Genomic DNA, 20,014 nt, shown 5'->3' on the forward strand with positions numbered 1-20,014 from the left:
CCCTGTGATTTGCCTTCCCATGTAGCCCCTAGTGGACACGCCTGGCCTCTGGCGTCTCCCCACAGTATCATGGCAGGATTGGCAACTTAGGATGACTGTGATGCAAGGTCAAGACCGACAGCACAGTTGGTTCCATGTTGCACTATTTCACCATGCCCCTGCAGTTTTTTTTTTTTAAGTGCTTTTTAAAAGCAAGATTTGGTTTTATTATCACCCTTTGAAGTGTCTGAAAGCACAACACATAAAATGAATTACTGTGAGGTGTGTGAGCATTATTTTGTTGGTAACCATTGTGTGCACAGCAAGTTCCCGCAAACCAGTAGATGAATCACCAGTTAATCTATTTTTAATGGCGTTGGTTAAAAAAGGCATGTCCAGGTCACTGGGAGAAATCCGTGCTCTTCCTGGAATCATGAAATGGAATTTTAACATCCAACCGAATAAGCAGTTGGGACCTCATTTTAACATTTCATTTGAAGTATGGCACCTCTGACAATTCAGTATCCTTTCAATACTGCAATTTTGTGAATTCATTAGCTCCCTTCCTGCTCATATGTAGCTCATCCTTGCAGAATAGCTCCCTTCTTCTTGAAAACTGGTGCCGCTGGCCCATAAATTTTAAACCTTCATTCTAGCACCACCCCTTTAGCTATTTGAGCTCCCTTATCTTCATAACCTTCCTGATTCCAGCATGGTTGGGGGACTAATGTAGTGATTACCACCCTTGTTGTCCAGCTCCTACACCTGCTACCCAAACTCCTAATCTTGCTTCCTTTTGCAGGCCTTCAGGCTTTTCTTTTCCTATATTGTTGGCTCCCACATGGGCTACCATAACTGGCTGCTCTACCTCCCCATTCATAGAGTCATAGAGTACGGATAGAGGCCCTTCGGCCCATCGTGTCCGCGCCGGCCATCAAGCCCTGTCTAATCTAATCCCATATTCCAGCATTTGGTCCGTAGCCTTGTATGCTGTGGCATTTCAAGTGCTCATCCAAATGCTTCTTAAATGTTGTGAGGGTTCCTGCCTCCACAACCCTTTCAGGCAGTGAGTTCCAGACTCCAACCACCCTCTGGGTGAAAAAGTTCTTTCTCAAATCCCCTCTAAACCTAAATAACAACAGAAAATGCTGGAAAAACTCAGCAGGTCAGGCAACATCCGTGGAGAGAAATTTGAGTTGACGTTTCGGGTTGGACCCTTCTTCAAAACTGGAAAGAAAAGAAACTAGATCGAAGGCAGGGCTGCGATCGGACAAAAGAATAAAAGAAACAAAAGAAGTAAAAGAGATTAGAAGCTAGACGAGATGGTAATAGGCTGGGATTAGGTGTAAAGTGTACTGGCAGGGCAAAAGATAGCTGCCAGGTGTGAGAGAGAAACAAAAGGAAAGGGGGGGGGGGAAAGGAGTGGAACAATTACAAGAGAAAATGAAATGGGGGCCGAGCTTATGATCTGAAATTGTTGAACTCGATATTGAGTCCGGAAGGCTGCAGACTCTAAACCTTCCGCCCTTTACCTTGAATCTATGCCCCCTAGTTATTGACCCCTCTACTAAGGGAAAAAGCTCCTCAGCATCCATCCTATCTATGCCCCTCATAATTTTGTACACCTCAATCATGTCCCCCCTCAGCCTCCTCTGCTCCAAGGAAAACAAACCCAATCTGCCCAGTCTCTCTTCATAGCTGAAGCGCTCCAGCCCTGGTAACATCCTGGTGAACCTCCTCTGCACCCTCTCCAACGCGATCACATCCTTCCTGTAGTGTGGCGACCAGAACTGCACACAGTATTCCAGCTGTGGCCTAACCAGTGTTTTATACAGCTCCATCATAACCTCCTTGCTCTTATATTCTATGCCTTGGCTAATGAAGGCAAGTATCCCATATGCCTTTTTTACCACCTTATCCACCTGTTCCGCCGCCTTCAGGGATCTGTGTACTTGCACACCCAGATCCCTCTGACCCTCCGTCTTGCCTAGGGTCTTACCATTCATTGTGTATTCCCTTGCCTTGTTAGTCCCCCCAAAGTGCATCACCTCGCACTTTTCCGGGTTAAATTCCATTTGCCACTGTTCCGCCCATCTGACCAACCCATCTATATCGTCCTGCAGACTGAGGCTACCCTCCTCGCTATTTACCACCCTACCAATTTTTGTATCATCGGCGAACTTACTGATCATACCTTTTTACATTCATATCCAAGTCATTAATGTAGACCACAAACAGCAAGGGACCCAGCACCGATCCCTGTGGTACCCCACTGGCCACAGGCTTCCAGTCACAAAAACAACCTTCGACCATCACCCTCTGCCTTCTGCCACTAAGCCAGTTTTGTATCCAATGTGCCAAGGCACCCTGGATTCCATGGGCTCTTACCTTCTTGACCAGTCTCCTGTGCGGGACTTTATCGAAGGCCTTACTGAAATCCATGTATACCACATCCACTGCGTTACCCTCATCCACACACCTAGTCACCCCCTCAAAAAAATTCAATCCAATTAGTCAGACATGATCTTCCCTTGACAAAGCCATGTTGACTATCCCTGATTAATCCTTGCCTCTCCAAGTGGAGACAAATTTTGTCCCTCAGAATTTTTTCCAATAATTTTCCTACCACTGATGTTAGGCTCACTGGCCTGTAGTTCCCCGGTTTTTCCCTACTTCCCTTCTTGAATAATGGTACTACATTAGCGGTTCTCCAGTCCTCTGGCACATCCCCTGTGGCCAGAGAGGTCCTGAATATATGTGTTAGAGCCCCCGCAATCTCTTCCTTTGCCTCACACAGCAGCCTGGGATACATTTCATCCGGGCCTGGGGATTTATCCATTTTTAGGCCAGCTAAAACCACCAATACCTCCTCCCTCTCAATGTTAATATGTTCGAGCATATCACAGTCCCCCCGCCCTATTTCTATGTCTACATCGTCCTTCTCCATAGTGAAAACAGATGCAAAAAATTCATTTAGAACCCCTCCTACATCTTCAGGCTCCACACACAGATTGCCACTTTTGTCCCTAATGGGCCCTATTTTTTCCCTAGTTATCCTCTTACCCTTAATATACTTATAAAACATCTTAGGATTTTCCTTTATTTTGCTCGCCAGTGTTATTTCATGGCCCCTCCTTGATCTCCTAATTTCTTTTTTAAGTATCCCCCTGCACTTTTTGTACTCCTCTAGGGCTTCCTCCGTCTTTAGCCTTTTGTATCTGCCAAAAGCCCTCCTTTTTTTCCTAATCCATTCTCGTATATCCCCTGACATCCAAGGTTCCCTGTGGTTTTTGGAACCACCCTTGACCTTTACGGGAACATGTTGCCATTGTATGATCTCAATCTCCCTTCTGAAAGCCTCCCATTGTTCCGATGCGGATTTTCCTACAAGTAGCTGATCCCTGTCCATTTTGGCCAGATCCTGCCTTATCCTATTAAAATTGACCTTCCCCCAATTTAGAACCTTTATTTCCGGCCCATCCATGTCCTTTTCCATGACCACCTTTAAATCTTACCATATTATGGTCACTGTCACCAAAGTGCTCACCTACTAGCACTTTTTTCACTTGGCCAGACACATTCCCTAGAATTAGGTCCAGTACCGCCCCCTCTCTTGTAGGACTTTCTACATGCTGGCTCAAAAAGCTCTCCTGGATGCACTTTAAGAATTCTACACCCTCTGAGCCTTTCACACTCTGACTATCCCAGTTAATATTGGGGAAGTTGAAATCCCCCATTATTATTACCCTATTATTTGCACATTTCTCTGAGATTTGCCTACATATCTGTTCCTCTATCTCCCCCTGACTGTTTGGAGGCCTATAGTACACCCCCAGCAAGGTGCTTGCCCCCTTTTTGTTTTTAAGCTCCACCATGATCTTCAGTCTTTTTTAAATGCTCCTTACCCTACATCTGAGAGGCAACAAAGGATCAAGGAAACTCGGTCACAACATCAAAGGATAGCGTCCACCTCTCCAACTAATGAGTTTCTTATTACTGCTGCATTCCCAACTGAATTGCTAATCTCTCCCCCTTGAACCATCTCCTGTTTTTTGGTGACATTGTAATCTATTTGATGGTCCTGCCCAGAGTCCTCATCTTGCCCACGGGAAGCCAGTGCTTGAAACTTGTTGGAGAGGGTAATTTTGCTCTGGACATTACTGCTCTAGCCTGTGGATCGTCTCCACTGCTCCTTCTACCACCGATTTCTCCCTATCTCTCAGTGGGCTACGACCCTCTGAAACCCTTGCTCCAGAAACTTCCCTCCCTCCCTCCCTGATGTGTGGATTATCTCCAATGCCACCTGAATTCCCAGATCTTGAGCTCAAGTAATTTTGGAGACACTTCCTGTAGATATGTTTGTCCGAGTCAAGATCTGCTACTCAACTCCAATGTCCTGCAAAGAACTTAATTTGCCTTCCTGTGCTGTCATTCGTACTATGAATGTTAGTTAAGTTTTTATTCTTATCTATTTAAATTTAAATTAAACAACTGTCCTCCCCCTCCTCCCCCCCCCCCCCCCCCCCGCTTCAAATCCCCACTCCAGTTAACTCTGAAAATGATCACCGCTAAACCTGATCCTGTCCTTGCCGAATATCCACAAATGTGCACTTTCCAGCTGAGGTCACTTCATTGCTATCAGTTAACATAGTGCAGAATTGGGGTTGAACCAGGGACTTTCTAGTCTATAATATAGTACTATGCATCAGGTTTGGTGCTTTATTGTATAGACCAGTAAAACTTTAAATGGTTGTTTGAGCTAGCGTTTTGTATGTATATTTTAAAAAAAATTGTGTTTTGTCATCACAAAGTGCAATATAAAGACTACTTAAGCATTTACTTTACCTGAATTAACATCAGCGGTGTTCATAGTTCTTGTAATACACTTGTCAGTTATATTTTCAGTAATGCTTGTATATAGCATTGGTTTGTCTTTCTTTCTATAGGCAGCCCATAAAGGTAGTGCTCGATCGAGTAATTGTCTTAGCCCAGAGGTTCGATCAGTTCATGTTCCTCCATTTGTTAGCAAAGAGGACAGTCAGCCTGGTTACGTTGCTCAAAACTTTACCAGAACTCCAAGACGCCGCTCATTCAAAAAGAAAAAGGAATGCAAGCGTACAACTTCTGCTTCAAGCAACGCAAATTCAGGTCACAAAGAGCCACAGACTGAAGAATTTAGCATTCCAAATAATATAGATCTCCAAGGGCTACTTCAGTTATGTTTCCCAGGTAAGTTATTTATATTTGAAAATCATTTATTTTTCTCCTCTGCACATCCAACCAGGCGAGGACCTTTTACTAAATGTGATGGCACATTTTCTGCTTTCATCACTGTTTTGTGATGAGTTTGGAATTCAACCCGAAGTACATGCCATGCTTGGGTATGTGTGCTTGTGTGTATTGTTTGTTTTTCTTCAGGTCTTAACATTGCTTCCACCTGATCATTGCAGTTGAAGCCACAGTTATGGCCCTGAAATTGCGGTGTCTGCATGTGCGAAATCTGGAACTTGCGATCTGTCAAGTTGGGCTATTTGCTCAACAATTGCCCACGCAACTCTTAGGACTGGTAAAAGCAGGCTTGGGCTTGCTTGCATCAGCGCAAGGGTATATATAAGGCTTAAATAAAACATTTAAAAATCCCAAATTATGTACATACACTTTAAATGAGTTTAGGCAAATATTGGCCCAGATTAAGATGTTTAAAATTATTTATCAAAAAATTCAATTTTTATTGAGATTGGTGCAATGAAGGAACTTACAAAAAATTGCAATTCAGTACATTGTATAATTAGAATTCTGTACATTGCATAATTATTTGGGGATTCCGTTGCATAAAGAACAGATCTAGCAGCTCAAAACTGGGCATCCATCAGCAGCAGCAGAATTGTATTCCACCACAATCTGTAACCTCATGGCCCGGCATATCCCTCACTCTACCATTACCATCAAGCCAGGGGACCAACCCTGGTTCAATAAGGAGTGCAGAAGGGCATGCCAGGAGCAGCACCGGGTGTACCTAAAAATGCGGTGCCAACCTGGGGAAGCTGCAACATAGGACTACATGCATGCTAAAAAGTGGAAGCAGCATGCATGTAACTAAGTGATCCCACAATCAGCGGATCAGATCAAAGCTCTGCAGTCCTGCCACATCCAGTCGTGAATGGTAGTGGACCATTAAACAACTAACTGGAGCAGGAGACTCCATGAATATCCCCATCCTCCATGATGGTGGAACTAGCACGTGAGTGCAAAAGACAAAGCTGAAGCGTTTGCAACCATCTTCAGCCAGAAGTGCCGAGTGGATGATCTATATCGGCCTCCTCCTGAGGTCCCCACCACCACAGAAGCCAGTCTTCAGCCAATTCAATTCACTCCATGTGATATGAAGAAATGGCTGAGTGCACTGGATACAGCAAAGGCTGTGGCCCACGACAACATCCCGGCTGCCGTGCTGAAGACTTGTGCTCCAGAAATGGCCGTGCCTCTAGCCAAGCTGTTCCAGTACAGCTATAACACTGGCATCTATCTGACAAAGTGAAAAACTGCCCAGGTATGTCCTGTCCACAAAAAGCAATACAAATCCAATCCAGCCAATTACCATCAGTCTACTCTCAATCATCAGCAAAGTGATGGAAGGTGCCATCGACAGTACTATCAAGCAGCACTTGCTCACTGATGCCCAGTTTGGATTCCGTCAGGACCACTCTGCTCCAGACCTCATTACAGAATTGGTCCAAACATGGACAAAAGAGATGAATTCCAGACGAGAGGTGAGAGTGACTGCCCTTGACATCAAGGCAGCATTTGACTGAGTGTGGCATCAAGGAGCCCTAGTAAAACTGAAGTCAATGAGAATCGGGGCAAAAATTCTCCACTGGCTGGAGTCATACCTAGCACAAAGGAAGATGGTTGTGGTGGTTGAAGGTAAATCATCACAGCCCCAGGACATCGCTGCAGGAGTTCTTCAGGGCACTGTCCTAGGCCCAACCATCTTCAGCTGCTTCAGCAATGACCTTCCTTCCAACATAAGGTCAGAAATGGGAATGTTTGCTGATGACTGCAGTGTTCAGCTCCTTTCACAACTCCTCAGATAATGAAGCAGTCCATGCACACATGCAGCAAGACCTGGACGACAGTCAGGCTTGGGCTGATAAGTGGCAGGTAACATTTGCACCACACAAGTGCCAGGCAATGACTATCTCCAACAAGCGAGCGTCTAACCAGCGTCTCTTGAAATTAAACAGTATTACCATCGCCAAATCTCCCACCATCAATATCCTCGGGGGGGGTCACCATTGACCAGAAACTTAACTGCACCAGCCACATAAATACTGTGGCAACAAGAGCAGGTCAGAGGCTGGGTATTCTGCGGCGAGTGTTTCACTTCCTGACTCCCTAAAGCCTTTCTACCATCTAAAAGGCACAAGTAAGGAGTGTGATGGAATACTCTCCACTTGCCTGGATGAGTGCAGCTCCAACAACACTCAAGAAGCTCGACACCATCCAAGACAAAGCAGCCCACTTGATTGGCACCCCATCCACCACCTTAAACATTCACTCCCTCTACCACCGGTGTACCGTGACTGCAGTGTGTACAATCTACAAGATGCACTGCAGCAACTCGCCAAGGCTTCTTTGGCAGCACCTTCCAAACCCGCAACCTCAACCACCTAGAAGGACAAGGGCAGCAGGCGCATGGGGACACCGCCACCTGAAGTCACACCCCATCCTGACTTGGAAGTATATAACTTCATCGTTGCTGGGTCAAAATCCTGGAACTCCTTCCCTAACAGCACTGTAAGAGTACCTTTACTATATGGACTGCAGCGGTTCAAGAAGGGGGCTCACCACCACCTTCTCGAGGGCAATTAGGGATGGGCAATAAATGCTGACCTTGCATCCCATGAACGAATTAAAAAAATATAATTTGGGGATTCCCTTCATAAATGATTCCAGAGGTACGCCCCCGACTGCAATTTCTAGGCCGTTGTTTTTATTTAAATTGAATTCTGAAGCATTTTCATAATAGCAAACTTGCTATTGTATCTGCAACATGTTAAAACTGTTATTGTTCGATGACAGTTGGCAATCTTGTGGGCATGACTCGATCTACAGGCTCCAGGAAGATAGCATATGGTCCTAGTTATGCCCATGTGATTGAAAACTGTGAAGGTATATAATAAAACTTTTTATATTCTATTACAATAAACCGAATTAAAAATGGAGCATTAAAAAAACCTTGTTTTCAAACTGGGATTATTTTGAGGAATATAAACCCGTTGTTTGTCTGCATATAAGTAGCATCATTGCATGGTGACATTTTTGCTGATTACGTACAACATTAAAAAACTGCACAAAAATAATATGCTGTTCTGCGGAATATTGCTTGTTCATTTATAGGAGAACTGCAAATAGAGACTGAACCAAAGGAGGACCACTATCATTTCCTGGTGTTCACGGATGTTTTTGGAACAAGGACCTATGGTGTGGTAGTGCAGTTCTACAGACCTATTCAGGTATATAAAGTGTACAGTAATAACTCCTTTTAACTTGAAAAATGCAGTGTGTAGATTCTCACCTGTAGGTTTCCACAGGAAATGTGTGTCTTTTGCAATCTGTCTTAATTAGGCTGTTGCCAAATGGAAGTGCTGAGTTCCTGCCAGTGCTTTTCTCAAACTGATGTGCTAAGTGTTGTACTTTTTTTGGGGGTGGGGGTGGGGGGAGAATAAATGTGTACTAGTCAGTGCACTAATCACTTGTACACATGTGCAAGACTTCCCTACAGAGAAAAGGAATAACTATGGGAAATTTCCCCTTTTTGATACTCAGCGACTCTTGCAGGTGGAATTGAAAATAGAATTTTACATAACGTGAAGTGCATTAGTTTACCAATGTACCTTTGCAAATAGTGAGTTCTAGTTTCTGGCTCGGCTGTTAAATCATAGCATCATACAATTTTATAAGCACAGGAGGCCATTTGACTCATCATGCCTGTGCAAGTGCTCTGAAGGAGCTACCATCAGTTGCAGTCCCCTGCCCTTTCCCCATACCTTTTCAAAATTTGTCTTTTTCAAGTATTTATTTACTCTCATCAATTCTGCTTCTACCACTATTTCTGGTAGGGCATTCCATATCCGAACAACCTTCAGGCTAAAAGAAATCCAAACTTCTCTTTTTTGCTAATTTTAAATTTATACCCTCTAATTACAGGGTTACTGACCAAAGAAAATTGTTTTACCTGATGTCCCTTACCAAAATCCCTCATTAGTTTGAACATCTTAAGCTGATCTTCTCAAATCTTTTTCTGCGAATCTTTTGTCTCTCCCGTTAACCACCTTCTATGTTTTTTTAAACTCCTAACCACTTTTTTTTTTTTTTTTTTTGGTGGTGATCTGAAATTTATACACTAGTTATCAGCTTAGTGATCAGTGAAAATAGTTTTTCCCAATAAACGCCTCATAATTTTGAACATTGGTAGCATACGAACAATGACGGACAGGTCCTCTGGTCCATCGAGCCTGTCCCACACAATTGTGATTCCTTGTGTATCACAATGTATACTCTCCACCCCACCCGAAACCAGATATCCCCAACTATTCTAATTGTATTTTGGCTTCCCTTTTCTATTTTCTATGGTATGCTTGGGACCTCTTTTTTGTTTAATATCTTCATAAATGATCTGGAGTTAGCAGTCACAAGCACAGTGGCCAATTATGATACAAAGCTCATGAAGGTGGTGCCTTGCAAAGCTGAACAGGATATGCTGCAGAATTTGAATATACTTGGGAATTGGGCAGACAGGTGGCAGATGAAATTCAATGTAGAGGAATGCAAAGTGCTTCACATGGGGACAAAAAAATCCAGGAAGGGTCTATTACTTAAATGGATGAAATTTTCATTGAAAATAAATTGAAGCTATCACAATAATGCTTGGCAGTGAGTAAAGCAAATCAAATGGGATGTATTAAAAGGTCAATATTGAGTCGAAATAGTAAGGTAATCCGGCCACTTTAGAAATCATTAGTGCTAACGGCACTTAAAATTATAGTTCTGATCGCCGTAGTACAAAAAGGATTTTGCAGCTATTGAAAACATACAGAAGAGGGCAGCCCGAATGATTGAAGGGATGGAAGGATTCGAGGAGTGATTTACATAAATTAGGCATCTTCTCACTGGAAAAGAGAAGGTTGAGAGGTGATAGAATTCTAAAGGGACTAGATAATGTAGACCATGACCAGCTGTTTCACCTTGTCCAAAACAGTAGAACCAGGGTACACGGTCTGCGTTTGAAGAGGGGGGTATATTCAAAACTAATCTGCAGCAATATTATTTCGATGAGCGAGTGGTTACTTCAATGGAATAGGCTCCCCAGTGAGATGGTAGAAACAGATCTCTAAATGATATAGCATTCCTATTTTCACACACCCTCCTATCTTCTCAAAGTATTCTTCCCTCTCATATTTAGAATTGGCAGCCTTTGGCACATTATTATTTTAGTTCTTTTTCTGTTTGAAACCTCTAGCCATATTTATTCTGTTTACTTTATTTTCCATGTGTCTCTAACATATAGATCTATGCCCCTTCCTTTTCAATCTATTCTATCTTTCCTACTCATTCTGTACCTTACTATGTCATATTCTTCTCCATCTGCCAGGGTAAGCCATATTTTGATTCCCTACTGCTATGATGGTCTTCGTATATAATTGACTTACTATGATTTTTTTTTTTCCTTCTTGTTTGTCCTCCGTGCCTGACTCCTGCTGGAGGCTGGATCCAGCGTTTCTCCCTGAGATAGTGAAATCCTTCTAGTTTATTGGCTATCCCTGTATTGGTTTTGTATGAGATCCAGTTATCTCCCTGCCCCCCTCCATTTCAATTTCCCAAACCATCATCTATTTTAAAATTATTTTGCAGTGGTTGCTTCTATGTTCTTTGCAAACCTTGAGGTTCTTGCATTGTTGATGTGAAACCCATCTTCACTACAACAACAACAACTTGAATTTATACAGCACCTTTAACATAGCAAAAGACCCCAAGGCACTTCACAGGAGCGTTAACAAACAAAGTTTGACACCAGGCTGTTGTGTATGTACCTTTTAAGAGAAGAACTGATTTTATACTGCAGTACCAGCAGTGACCACACCTGTATAAAAAGCCCTAGCAGGCTTCTGTACTTCAGCCTGACGTTACTCTCTGTTCAGTAAAATACCTGTTTTATTGTTCTCCCGCAGTCCGTGTATTATTAAGGCGCGGACTCTACAGTGGCGACGAGCAGGTTCGAACTCACCTGCAGTACTGCATCACCTCACGGGGATCTTTCCCTGAGAAGAAGTTTCTTGGAGGTCGAAGTCAGAGCAATGGGCGTCGACCGCGGGCAACCGCCCAAGGATCCAGCGGAGTTCGGAGAATTGCGGGAGAGGCTGTGGAGAGCTGGGCTTGGCTCCCCAGTCAAGGTGTTCCAGCAAATCGTGCTGGTAGCAGGTAGTGCGCTGACCCTTCCGGACTGCGGCGGGCTCGAGCTCGATCGAGAGGCTCTGCAAAGGGGCCGCGCAGCGTCGCCGGGAGGAAAGAGAGAGGGTGGAGCGCACAGGGCGCGGTCGGTGCTCAAGAACCGGGCAGCGGAGAGAAAATAAACGAGGGGAAGGAAAAGTGAGACGCGCCGAAGCCGCGGGTCACCGCCATTACCCTGTAGAACGCTAGGAGCAGCGTGGCAGCAAGGGGAAGAAGGAAAGCGCGGGAGGCGCCATTTCATTCCATTGGGGAAGAAGGAAAAGCGCGGGAGGCGCCATTTTATTCCATTGGGGAAGAAGAAAAAGCGCGGGAGGCGCCATTTTAAATCACCCAAGATGCCGAAGAGTGGCAGTATCACTGCTTTCGACAACGAGGTAGAAGACTGGACCACGTATGTGGAAAGAATTGAAGTGTACTGCAATGCCAATGAGGTGGCCAATGGAAAGAAGGCGTCGGTATTATTAAATTTAATGGGCGCGAGAATGTACGGTCTATTGCGGAATTTAATTTCCCCAGCTAAACCAATGGAGAAAAGTTTTGAAGAGATTGTTAATATCTTACAGGAACACCTAAACCCTACACCGCTGCTGATAGCAGAAAGATTCAAGTTCCATAAAAGAAACCAGCACAGAGATGAGAACAATGCTGACTATCTTACGGAACTACGCAAGTTATCGAAGCACTGCCAGTTCGGAGCAGGACTGGCAGACACCTTACGGGATAAGTTTGTCTGCGGGCTCCAGAGTGAAGGAACCCAAAAACGACTACTTTCGGAAAAGGACCTGACGCTAGAACAGGCTTTCAGCGTGGCAGTATCCTACGAAGCAGCAGCATGGGGAGCTGCGGAAATACAACAGAAACCACAAGAATACAGCGCTAACGAAATGGCTTATGGAGCAGAAAAGTGCTATCGCTGCGGCAGAACAACCCATGATCAGAAGGACTGCTGGTTTAAGGACAAAGTATGCAGGCAATGCGGGAAAATGGGACATATAGCAAGAATCTGCAGGTCGGGAAAGAAAACCAGCACTACAAGAAAGTAAAGAAATTGACAGACAGTAGTTCGGAAGATCAGGAGAGTGATAAGGACTCCGGGAGCAGGAGACTAAGTTGTCTAAAGTTACACAACGTGATCGCAAAGGAGGATCACCGAACCATTTGGGTCACCCTCACGATAGCAGGGTCCCAAGTAAAGATGGAATTGGATACAGGATCAGCCCTAACTGTCATGAATCGACGACACTATGAGCGGCTATTCTCACACATACCCTTAAAGGACACGTCCATTGTATTGAAGACATACACGGGGCAAAAAGTCTACCCCAGAGGAAAAATAAGGGTGCCAGTTAAGTTCAACGGCAAGGAAACACACAAACTGTATCTATATATACTACAAGATGGAGGACCACCATTATTGGGATGTGAATGGATCCGAAAAATACAATTGGATTGGCATTCCATTCAGGCGCTAACTGTGACTGACAAAAAGGATGATGACGTCACACCTGGACGACTGTCACAAATTCTAACTGACGCGAAAGAGGTGTTCCAACAAGGACTTGGGACTCTAAAAGGAGTAAAGGCAACGATAAAAATCGAAGATAACGCAAACCCAAAATTTTTTGAGGCCGTACGCGATCCGCCCAGCCGTTGAAGCAGAGCTGGAGAGTCTGGAGCGTTCGGGTGTGCTGTCCAAGGTGGACTGGAGCGAGTGGGCCACACCCATCGTTCCTGTAATGAAGAAATCATTGAGCAGCACGCCTGGGGAACCGAAGAAGGTTCGCATCTGTGGGGACTTCAAGGTAACTGTGAACCCAGTCCTGCACACAGTACAATATCCACTTCCACGGATAGAAGATATTTTCGCCTCACTATCTGGAGGGAAACGCTTTACGAAGATTGATCTGGCCCAAGCGTATCTACAAATGGAGGTGGAAGAAGCATCTAGGAAATACCTCACGATAAACACTCACAAAGGTCTTTACCAGTACAACCGACTGGTATTCGGGGTAGCATCAGCCCCGGCTATTTGGCAGAGGGCGATGGAACAAGTCCTGCAAGGGATCCCGGGGACCCAGTGTTATTTGGACGACATCCTGGTTACGGGCGAAAATGACAGTGAACACCTTGCCAACCTGGAGCAGGTGCTCACTAGATTGCAGGAATATGGGCTACGAGCCAACCGCCCCAAATGTGAGTTCTTCAGGAAACAAATCTCGTATTGTGGCCACATGATTGATGAGGAAGGGTTGCATAAGTTGCTAGACAAGATTGAGGCTTTAGTCAAGGCTCCAGCACCGGAAAATGTGTCGCAACTGAGGTCGTTTCTCGGGCTGGTGAACTACTACCATAAGTTCTTGCCAAATTTATCTACAATTCTGCACCCACTGAACGCCCTGCTGCAAACTGGAGTAACATGGAAATGGAGTGATGAGTGTAAGCGTGCCTTTCAGAAATGTAAATGCCTAATCACTTCAAAAGAAGTATTGGCCCATTACAACCCAACACTACCGATTCGGTTGGCATGTGATGCGTCTCCCTATGGCATTAGAGCGGTGCTGTCACACAAATTCCTTGACGGTTCAGAGAGGCCAATAGCCTTTGCGTCGCACTCGTTAACCTCAGCCGAGCGTAACTACGCCCAGATTGACAGGGAGGCCCTCAGCCTGGTGTGGGGGGTGAAGAAGTTCAATCACTATCTGCACGGGCAGAAATTCACCCTACTGACTGATCATCTGGTCTCCATTTTTAACCCAAAAAGGGCGTTCCGGTGATGACGGCGCAACGGCTGCAAAGATGGTCACTTTTTCTAGGGGCACATCAGTACGACATAGAGTACAAGGGTACGAAGCAGCATGGAAACGCTGATGGGCTGTTGCGCCTACCATTGCCTACGGTAGAGGAAGCACCTGCAGTGGACCCTGTTGAGATATTCCATGCGACCATAGTCGAATGTCTACCTGTTACAAACTCAAGTATAGAGAAGGAAACCCGAAATGACCCGACACTCTCGGGTCTATGATTTGACGGTGAAGGGATGGCCAGCACATGGCGACTCACTGTTGCCAGCATTCTCGCCAAGGAGAGAACAGCTGTCAGTGTGCCGGGGGACCTTGATGTGTGGATCCCGAGTGGTAATTCCACCCAAGTTAAGGGATAGAGTGCTCAATGAGCTTCATGAGGGTCATCTGGGAGGGGTAAAAATGAAGAGCCTAGCCAGGGCTTATGTGTGGTGGCCGGGAATCGATAAACGAATCGAGGACCTGACCAAGAGCTGCTCAGGATGCCAGAAAGTCCAAAATGCACCAGCACAGGCCCCTCTACACCCATGGGAGTGGCCCTCGTCTCCATGGCAACGGGTACACATTGATTTTGCTGGTCCATTTATGGACTCAATGTTTCTAATCGCCGTGGATGCCTATTCGAAATGGCCAGAGGTCATCAAAATGTCCTCCACCACCACGGAGAAAACTATTGCAGTCGTACAGACCATCTTCGCCAGGAATGGCTTGCCAGAACAGATTTGCTCCGACAATGGGCCACAGTTTGTGTCCGAGGATTTCTGGAGGTTTCTGAGGAATAATGGGGTGAAACATTACACATCTGCCCCATATCATCCAGCCACAAATGGATTGGCTGAGAGGTTTGTTCAGACCTTTAAAAAGGCAATAAAGGCGATGTATAACGACGACATACCACTACAACACAAGGTAGATAATTTCTTGTTTGCTTACCGGAATGCGACACATGCAGTCACCAACCAAGCTCCAGCCATAATGTTCTTCAACCGAAGGCGAAGATGTCGCCTGGATTTGCTCAAACCAAACATAAGACGAGATGTTGAGGATAAGCAATTCCAGCACATCAACGAGAAGCCAACCAGGAGCTTCAAGATAGGACAACCAGTCTTGGCCCGTGACTACCGAACAGAAAAATGGCAGCCAGGAACGATATGCACACAGCAGGGACCACTAATGTACACAGTGGACGTTGGAGAGAGCATCGTGAGACGCCATGCTGACCAGATTCTAGAGTCACAGGAACAAGCCAAACCCATACCACTAGCAGGTGCACCTGGTGATGAACCCGAAGTACAGATTGCGTCTACCTCAGAAGCAGTGGTTTTGGAAGCTGACGAACCAACCAATGACGATGAGCTAGAATCGACTCCACCGCAAGCACAGGATACTCGAGAAAGGCGCTATCCAGTCAGGCTCGGGAAGCCTCCTCAAAGACTGAACTTATAAATAATTATTTCAGTTGATGTATATAGTACCGAGAAAATTGTAATTGTAATTAGTTATTGTTTAGTTGTTAAATGAATGTTATGTACTGTTTATCTAAAAGGGGAGGAATTGTGTATGTGCCTTTAAGAGAAGAACTGGTTTTATACTGCAGTACCAGCAGTGATCACCCCTGTATAAAAAGCCCTAGCAGGCTTCTGTACTTCAGTCTGACGTTACACTCTGTTCAGTAAAATACCTGTTTTATTGTTCTCCCGCAGTCCGTGTATTATTAAGGCGCGGACTCTACACAGGCCACATGAGATATTGGGGCAGATGACCAAGGAGGTAGGTTTTAAGGAACGCCTCAAAGGAGGAAAGAGGTAGAGAGGTTTTGGAAGAGATTTCAAGAGCTTAGGGCCTCGGCAGCTGAAGGCATGGCTTCCAGTGGTGGAGCAATTAAAACCTGGGATGCTCAAGAAGCCAGAATTGGCAGATATTGCGAGGGTCATAGGGCTGGACTAAACTATTATCTTAACCTGAAAACAATCCCAGTTCATTTTGAAAATGTCATTAGTATTGTTGTAGCTGGTCAGCCATTTATTGAGTTTCTGCTTCGGGCAAAATCAGGAAATTATACCCAAAATGTGCTTGAAATTGTGCTGGTTAGGTTACAATTCAAGTTTCTGCTAAAATTAATTTGCAGAATCACAAACGTAAAATCTTCCATGAGCCAGCACAATCGGGCAGCGTAATTGAACTTAATTGTTATTTTTTCTTTCCATTAAAAAGTATTCCTTGATGTATTTAAGAGCGGTAACCTGGTGCAGTTTTATTAATACAGCTGAAAATGGGTTTATCACCAAAAAGAAACATTTTTATTGAGTGTCCAGTCCTCCACCTGTGAGTAACCTGATTTAAAATCACTAAAAATTACATTTTAAAAACTATACTAAACCATTTACGAGTTTCATTGGTGTATACTAGTCAGTTTATTAGTAAATTAGATAATTTTTTGACCTGAAAATACTTTTAAATCGTTTCTACCAGTGCCTGTACACCCAAGAAAATGAGCGCAGTGAGGGCAATTTGAAGAGCTTTCTTTAACTAGTGCAGTATCGATCCGGGGGCATGGCCAGTTTTGTGGGAGGGGCCTGATTTGGACACATTGGGGTCGATTTTGTGGAACCTGTCGGGAAGAAGGCGGGGCTTCCCTTTTCGGGGTTTTGACCCGCCTACTTCGCCGTCTGGCCAATCCGCACGACTTTCCCTTGATTGACCTTGTTGAGCCCGCTCAGCAGGCCAATTAAGGGCCACCCGACAACAGGCGACATCACAGACTGCAATTTCATTTGTCAAGATTTCCTGACAGATGAAATATCAGTGTCTCACAGCTGTTTGAAGCTGTGAAACACTGATGGTCTGATTTCTAAGATGAGTCCTGCGCAGACTCATTTAGAAATCCCAGCAGCACTAAAAGCTGAAGGCTGTCACTTTTGACAGATCGCAGCCGTTCAGCTTTCAGTTCCGGCTGAGTGATGCACTCCCGACGCCTACAGGAAGAAAGGCTGTTAAGGTAAGTACAGGTAAGTAAAAGTTCTTTACACACTTTAGACACACCTTTACACTCATGCACCCATCACTCACCTGAGCGCCGACATCGCGACCCCTCCAACTCATTCAACCCGACAGCCCGCCTCGCTAACCTGGCGTGGTTTGGAGCCGTCGGGGAAACCCACACGAAACCCCTCAATGGGGATTAGGCTAAAAACTGCCTGTTAACTACCTGTTAACAGGCAGTTCATTGGCACTAATCCCTTCCCGCCTGGTTTCGGCGGGTCCCAGTGCGGGGCGGGTACCCGCCGCCCCTGAAACTTACGTGGGGCGGGGTTATGGGCGGGATGGTGGCGGGACCCCCAAAGTCGGGATTCCCCCCCCCCCCCCCACCCCAACATGCCTGAAACCCCGCCTGACGGCTCCCTGAAAATCTAGCCCATTGAATCTTAAACTAACATAAAAAGATCACGGAAAACACAAATGCAAGTGGTTTTGGGCGTAACTCGCGTCTATAATTCCCTGATGTTTAGCGCTGGTTCGGCCATTTTTGCCCGGATTGCGCTGATATTACCCCCATGTTTTGTTAGTAAACTTACCTACTTTACCAAGCACCTGAAGTATTATTGAAAACTTGATACTTGATGTCTCCTATTACATTTCAAGGTGATTCTCACATATATGTCCTTGATTGTTCATGATGTGACCGTATATTGTTATTTCTGACAACCACTGGCTTCATTTCTGTTCTTTTCAGTAGCTCTATTTTTTTCTTAATGTGCATAGTTGTAGCTCCAGGGAGGCAACGCACTATCTTTGACACACACAGCTGTCCAGTTTTATTAGCAATAAATGCCGTACAACTGCTCTCTATGCCTCATTTACTGCTTCCTTGCCTTGTCACACTACTTCTCTGGCATTCTGCCAGTCTTATCCTTACATTCTAATTTGTACTTTGTGAGGGTAGGAATCTGATATCTGTTACAGTAACATCTTGAGTAACCATTCTGATCTTCTTTCCTCTCTCTTGAAACGTCTTTTAACTTTGACCCATCCAGCTCCCTATTTTCTTTCCTTCAACTTAGGCTTTTCCGTTTCACTGACTAATGCTTCATTGAGCCCGACATTACCCAATTTGTTACATTTGGAGGAATTATCAGTATGCTCTCTACATATGTTGATCCATTGGGCATGGTGGATTTTTTTTCCTTTCCTTTCTTGAAATAAAATTTACTTCACTAGGGAGTGGGTAAGTAGATTATGCAGTTTACAAATTCAGCCATAGGTTAATTCTGCATAAATTAATTTATATTTTGTAATAAAACTTCAATAAATGTTACTTTTTAAGATGAGTGCTGCATTCTTTATTCACAGGAAGGAAATAGTTTCCAACATGGACAAGCACATTGGAATGTAACTGTGCACAACCCTAGGATGTCCATGCTGTATGCTCCCTTCAGTGTTTGTGTGATATCCAAATTCCCCTATTATACAGCCTTTAAGGATTGCCTCTCCTGGTAAGCACTAGCATATGGTTGTGTTTTTTGTTTGGTTGAACTGAGCTCATAGCCTGTGCATTTTAACTGCTGGTAGTTTGCTTTACGCTGCGAAATGACAGCTGGTTCACCTGCATGTGTGCAAAACAGCTAGAACTTGACTGAATGAAGACAGTATCTGGCTCCAGCAGGTTGTTCAACGTCCTTCTCTGGGATTTGCACCATCATTTCTTTTTCTGACTACTTTTTTGTTCAAAAGAAATTCTTCAATTTTTTTTTCTCCAACAAGCTCATGAAATGGCAACACAGATAATGCTTGCTCACTGACTTGCTTGTAATTAACCTTGGGTGGCACCAGTGCTCCTTTGTAATAATTTACTGCACCGTCAATACCAGGAAGAAAGAACTGGCCATGACTTTAGCAGAGGAGAAGAGAGTGGTTCTGTCATGTGAGGTGCAGCCTGGCTCTAAGGTACCAAGGGGGAAAAATTCTGTATCACCCATTTTGGGGCGCTAATATCAGCCGGGTGCAAAGCTTAGCGCCCGGTGCTAATTATCGCCTCCGACTGCAAAATTTGCCTCTATCGCCCCTGGAGGTGATTTGAGCATTAAATCAGGCGCTACACACCTCTCTTAAGGATCAAACGAGGCGCTACCTCAGAACGCTACTGTAGCTCAGGCAATGCCAATTACCATGGAAGCCAGACAGACTGGCACCATCCAGTTCTTGCTGGCCAGCCACTCCCTGCTCATTGCAGCCTTGAATCTCGGCCTGGAGAGTCTTCCAAAGCAATTGTGTTGGAAACACTAATGGATAGGCTCATGGAATGAGCTCGGCACTTAGGAACCTCAAAAGTGTTACTGAGGGCCAAAACTCCTTAGGACAGCGTTAAATCCAAAAATTTTACCAACAAGTAAAGGCAGGAAGCACCCGCCTTTAAATAGCGCTCCCCCAGCCCCTTCCCGACTTGAAAACCTTCCCCTGTGCCTGTCGTCCCTAGCGGCAGGCGCTAAGGCAGGGGGCGCGACTCAATATCCGGTCTGGTGCGCTACCGGGGCGTTGCACGCTTGACTGACGTCACGATCTGCGGGCGCAGGAGATTGTGGCGGTAGTGTTTAGCGCCGCCGCAAAACGACTGGTCAATTTCGTGAGCGGCACTAACATCGTCGCGCCTTTGTGCTAGCTGCTTTGCGCCCCGTTAGCGCCCTCTTAGGCGCAAAGCAACCGAATTTTTCCCCCCAAATGTCTTT

At 45.0% G+C, this 20,014-nt stretch overlaps 1 protein-coding gene across 2 annotated transcripts in view; it reads left to right on the forward strand.

Annotated features, from left to right (window-relative positions):
* Nucleotides 1–20,014, forward strand: part of dennd3a (DENN/MADD domain containing 3a) — a 170,199-nt gene that overhangs the window by 29,554 nt on the left and 120,631 nt on the right. For both annotated transcript variants that reach the window (XM_085992426.1, XM_085992427.1), the window contains exons 3-5: nucleotides 4,926–5,208; nucleotides 8,380–8,495; nucleotides 18,642–18,784. In XM_085992426.1, coding sequence (XP_085848552.1) covers nucleotides 4,926–5,208; nucleotides 8,380–8,495; nucleotides 18,642–18,784 — 542 coding nt within the window. The remainder of the gene's footprint in view (nucleotides 1–4,925; nucleotides 5,209–8,379; nucleotides 8,496–18,641; nucleotides 18,785–20,014) is intronic.

The sequence above is a fragment of the Somniosus microcephalus genome, chromosome 7 (genome assembly GCF_052327205.1).
Source record: "Somniosus microcephalus isolate GS21.2 chromosome 7, FLI_Smic_1.0, whole genome shotgun sequence".
NCBI lineage: Eukaryota > Metazoa > Chordata > Chondrichthyes > Squaliformes > Somniosidae > Somniosus > Somniosus microcephalus.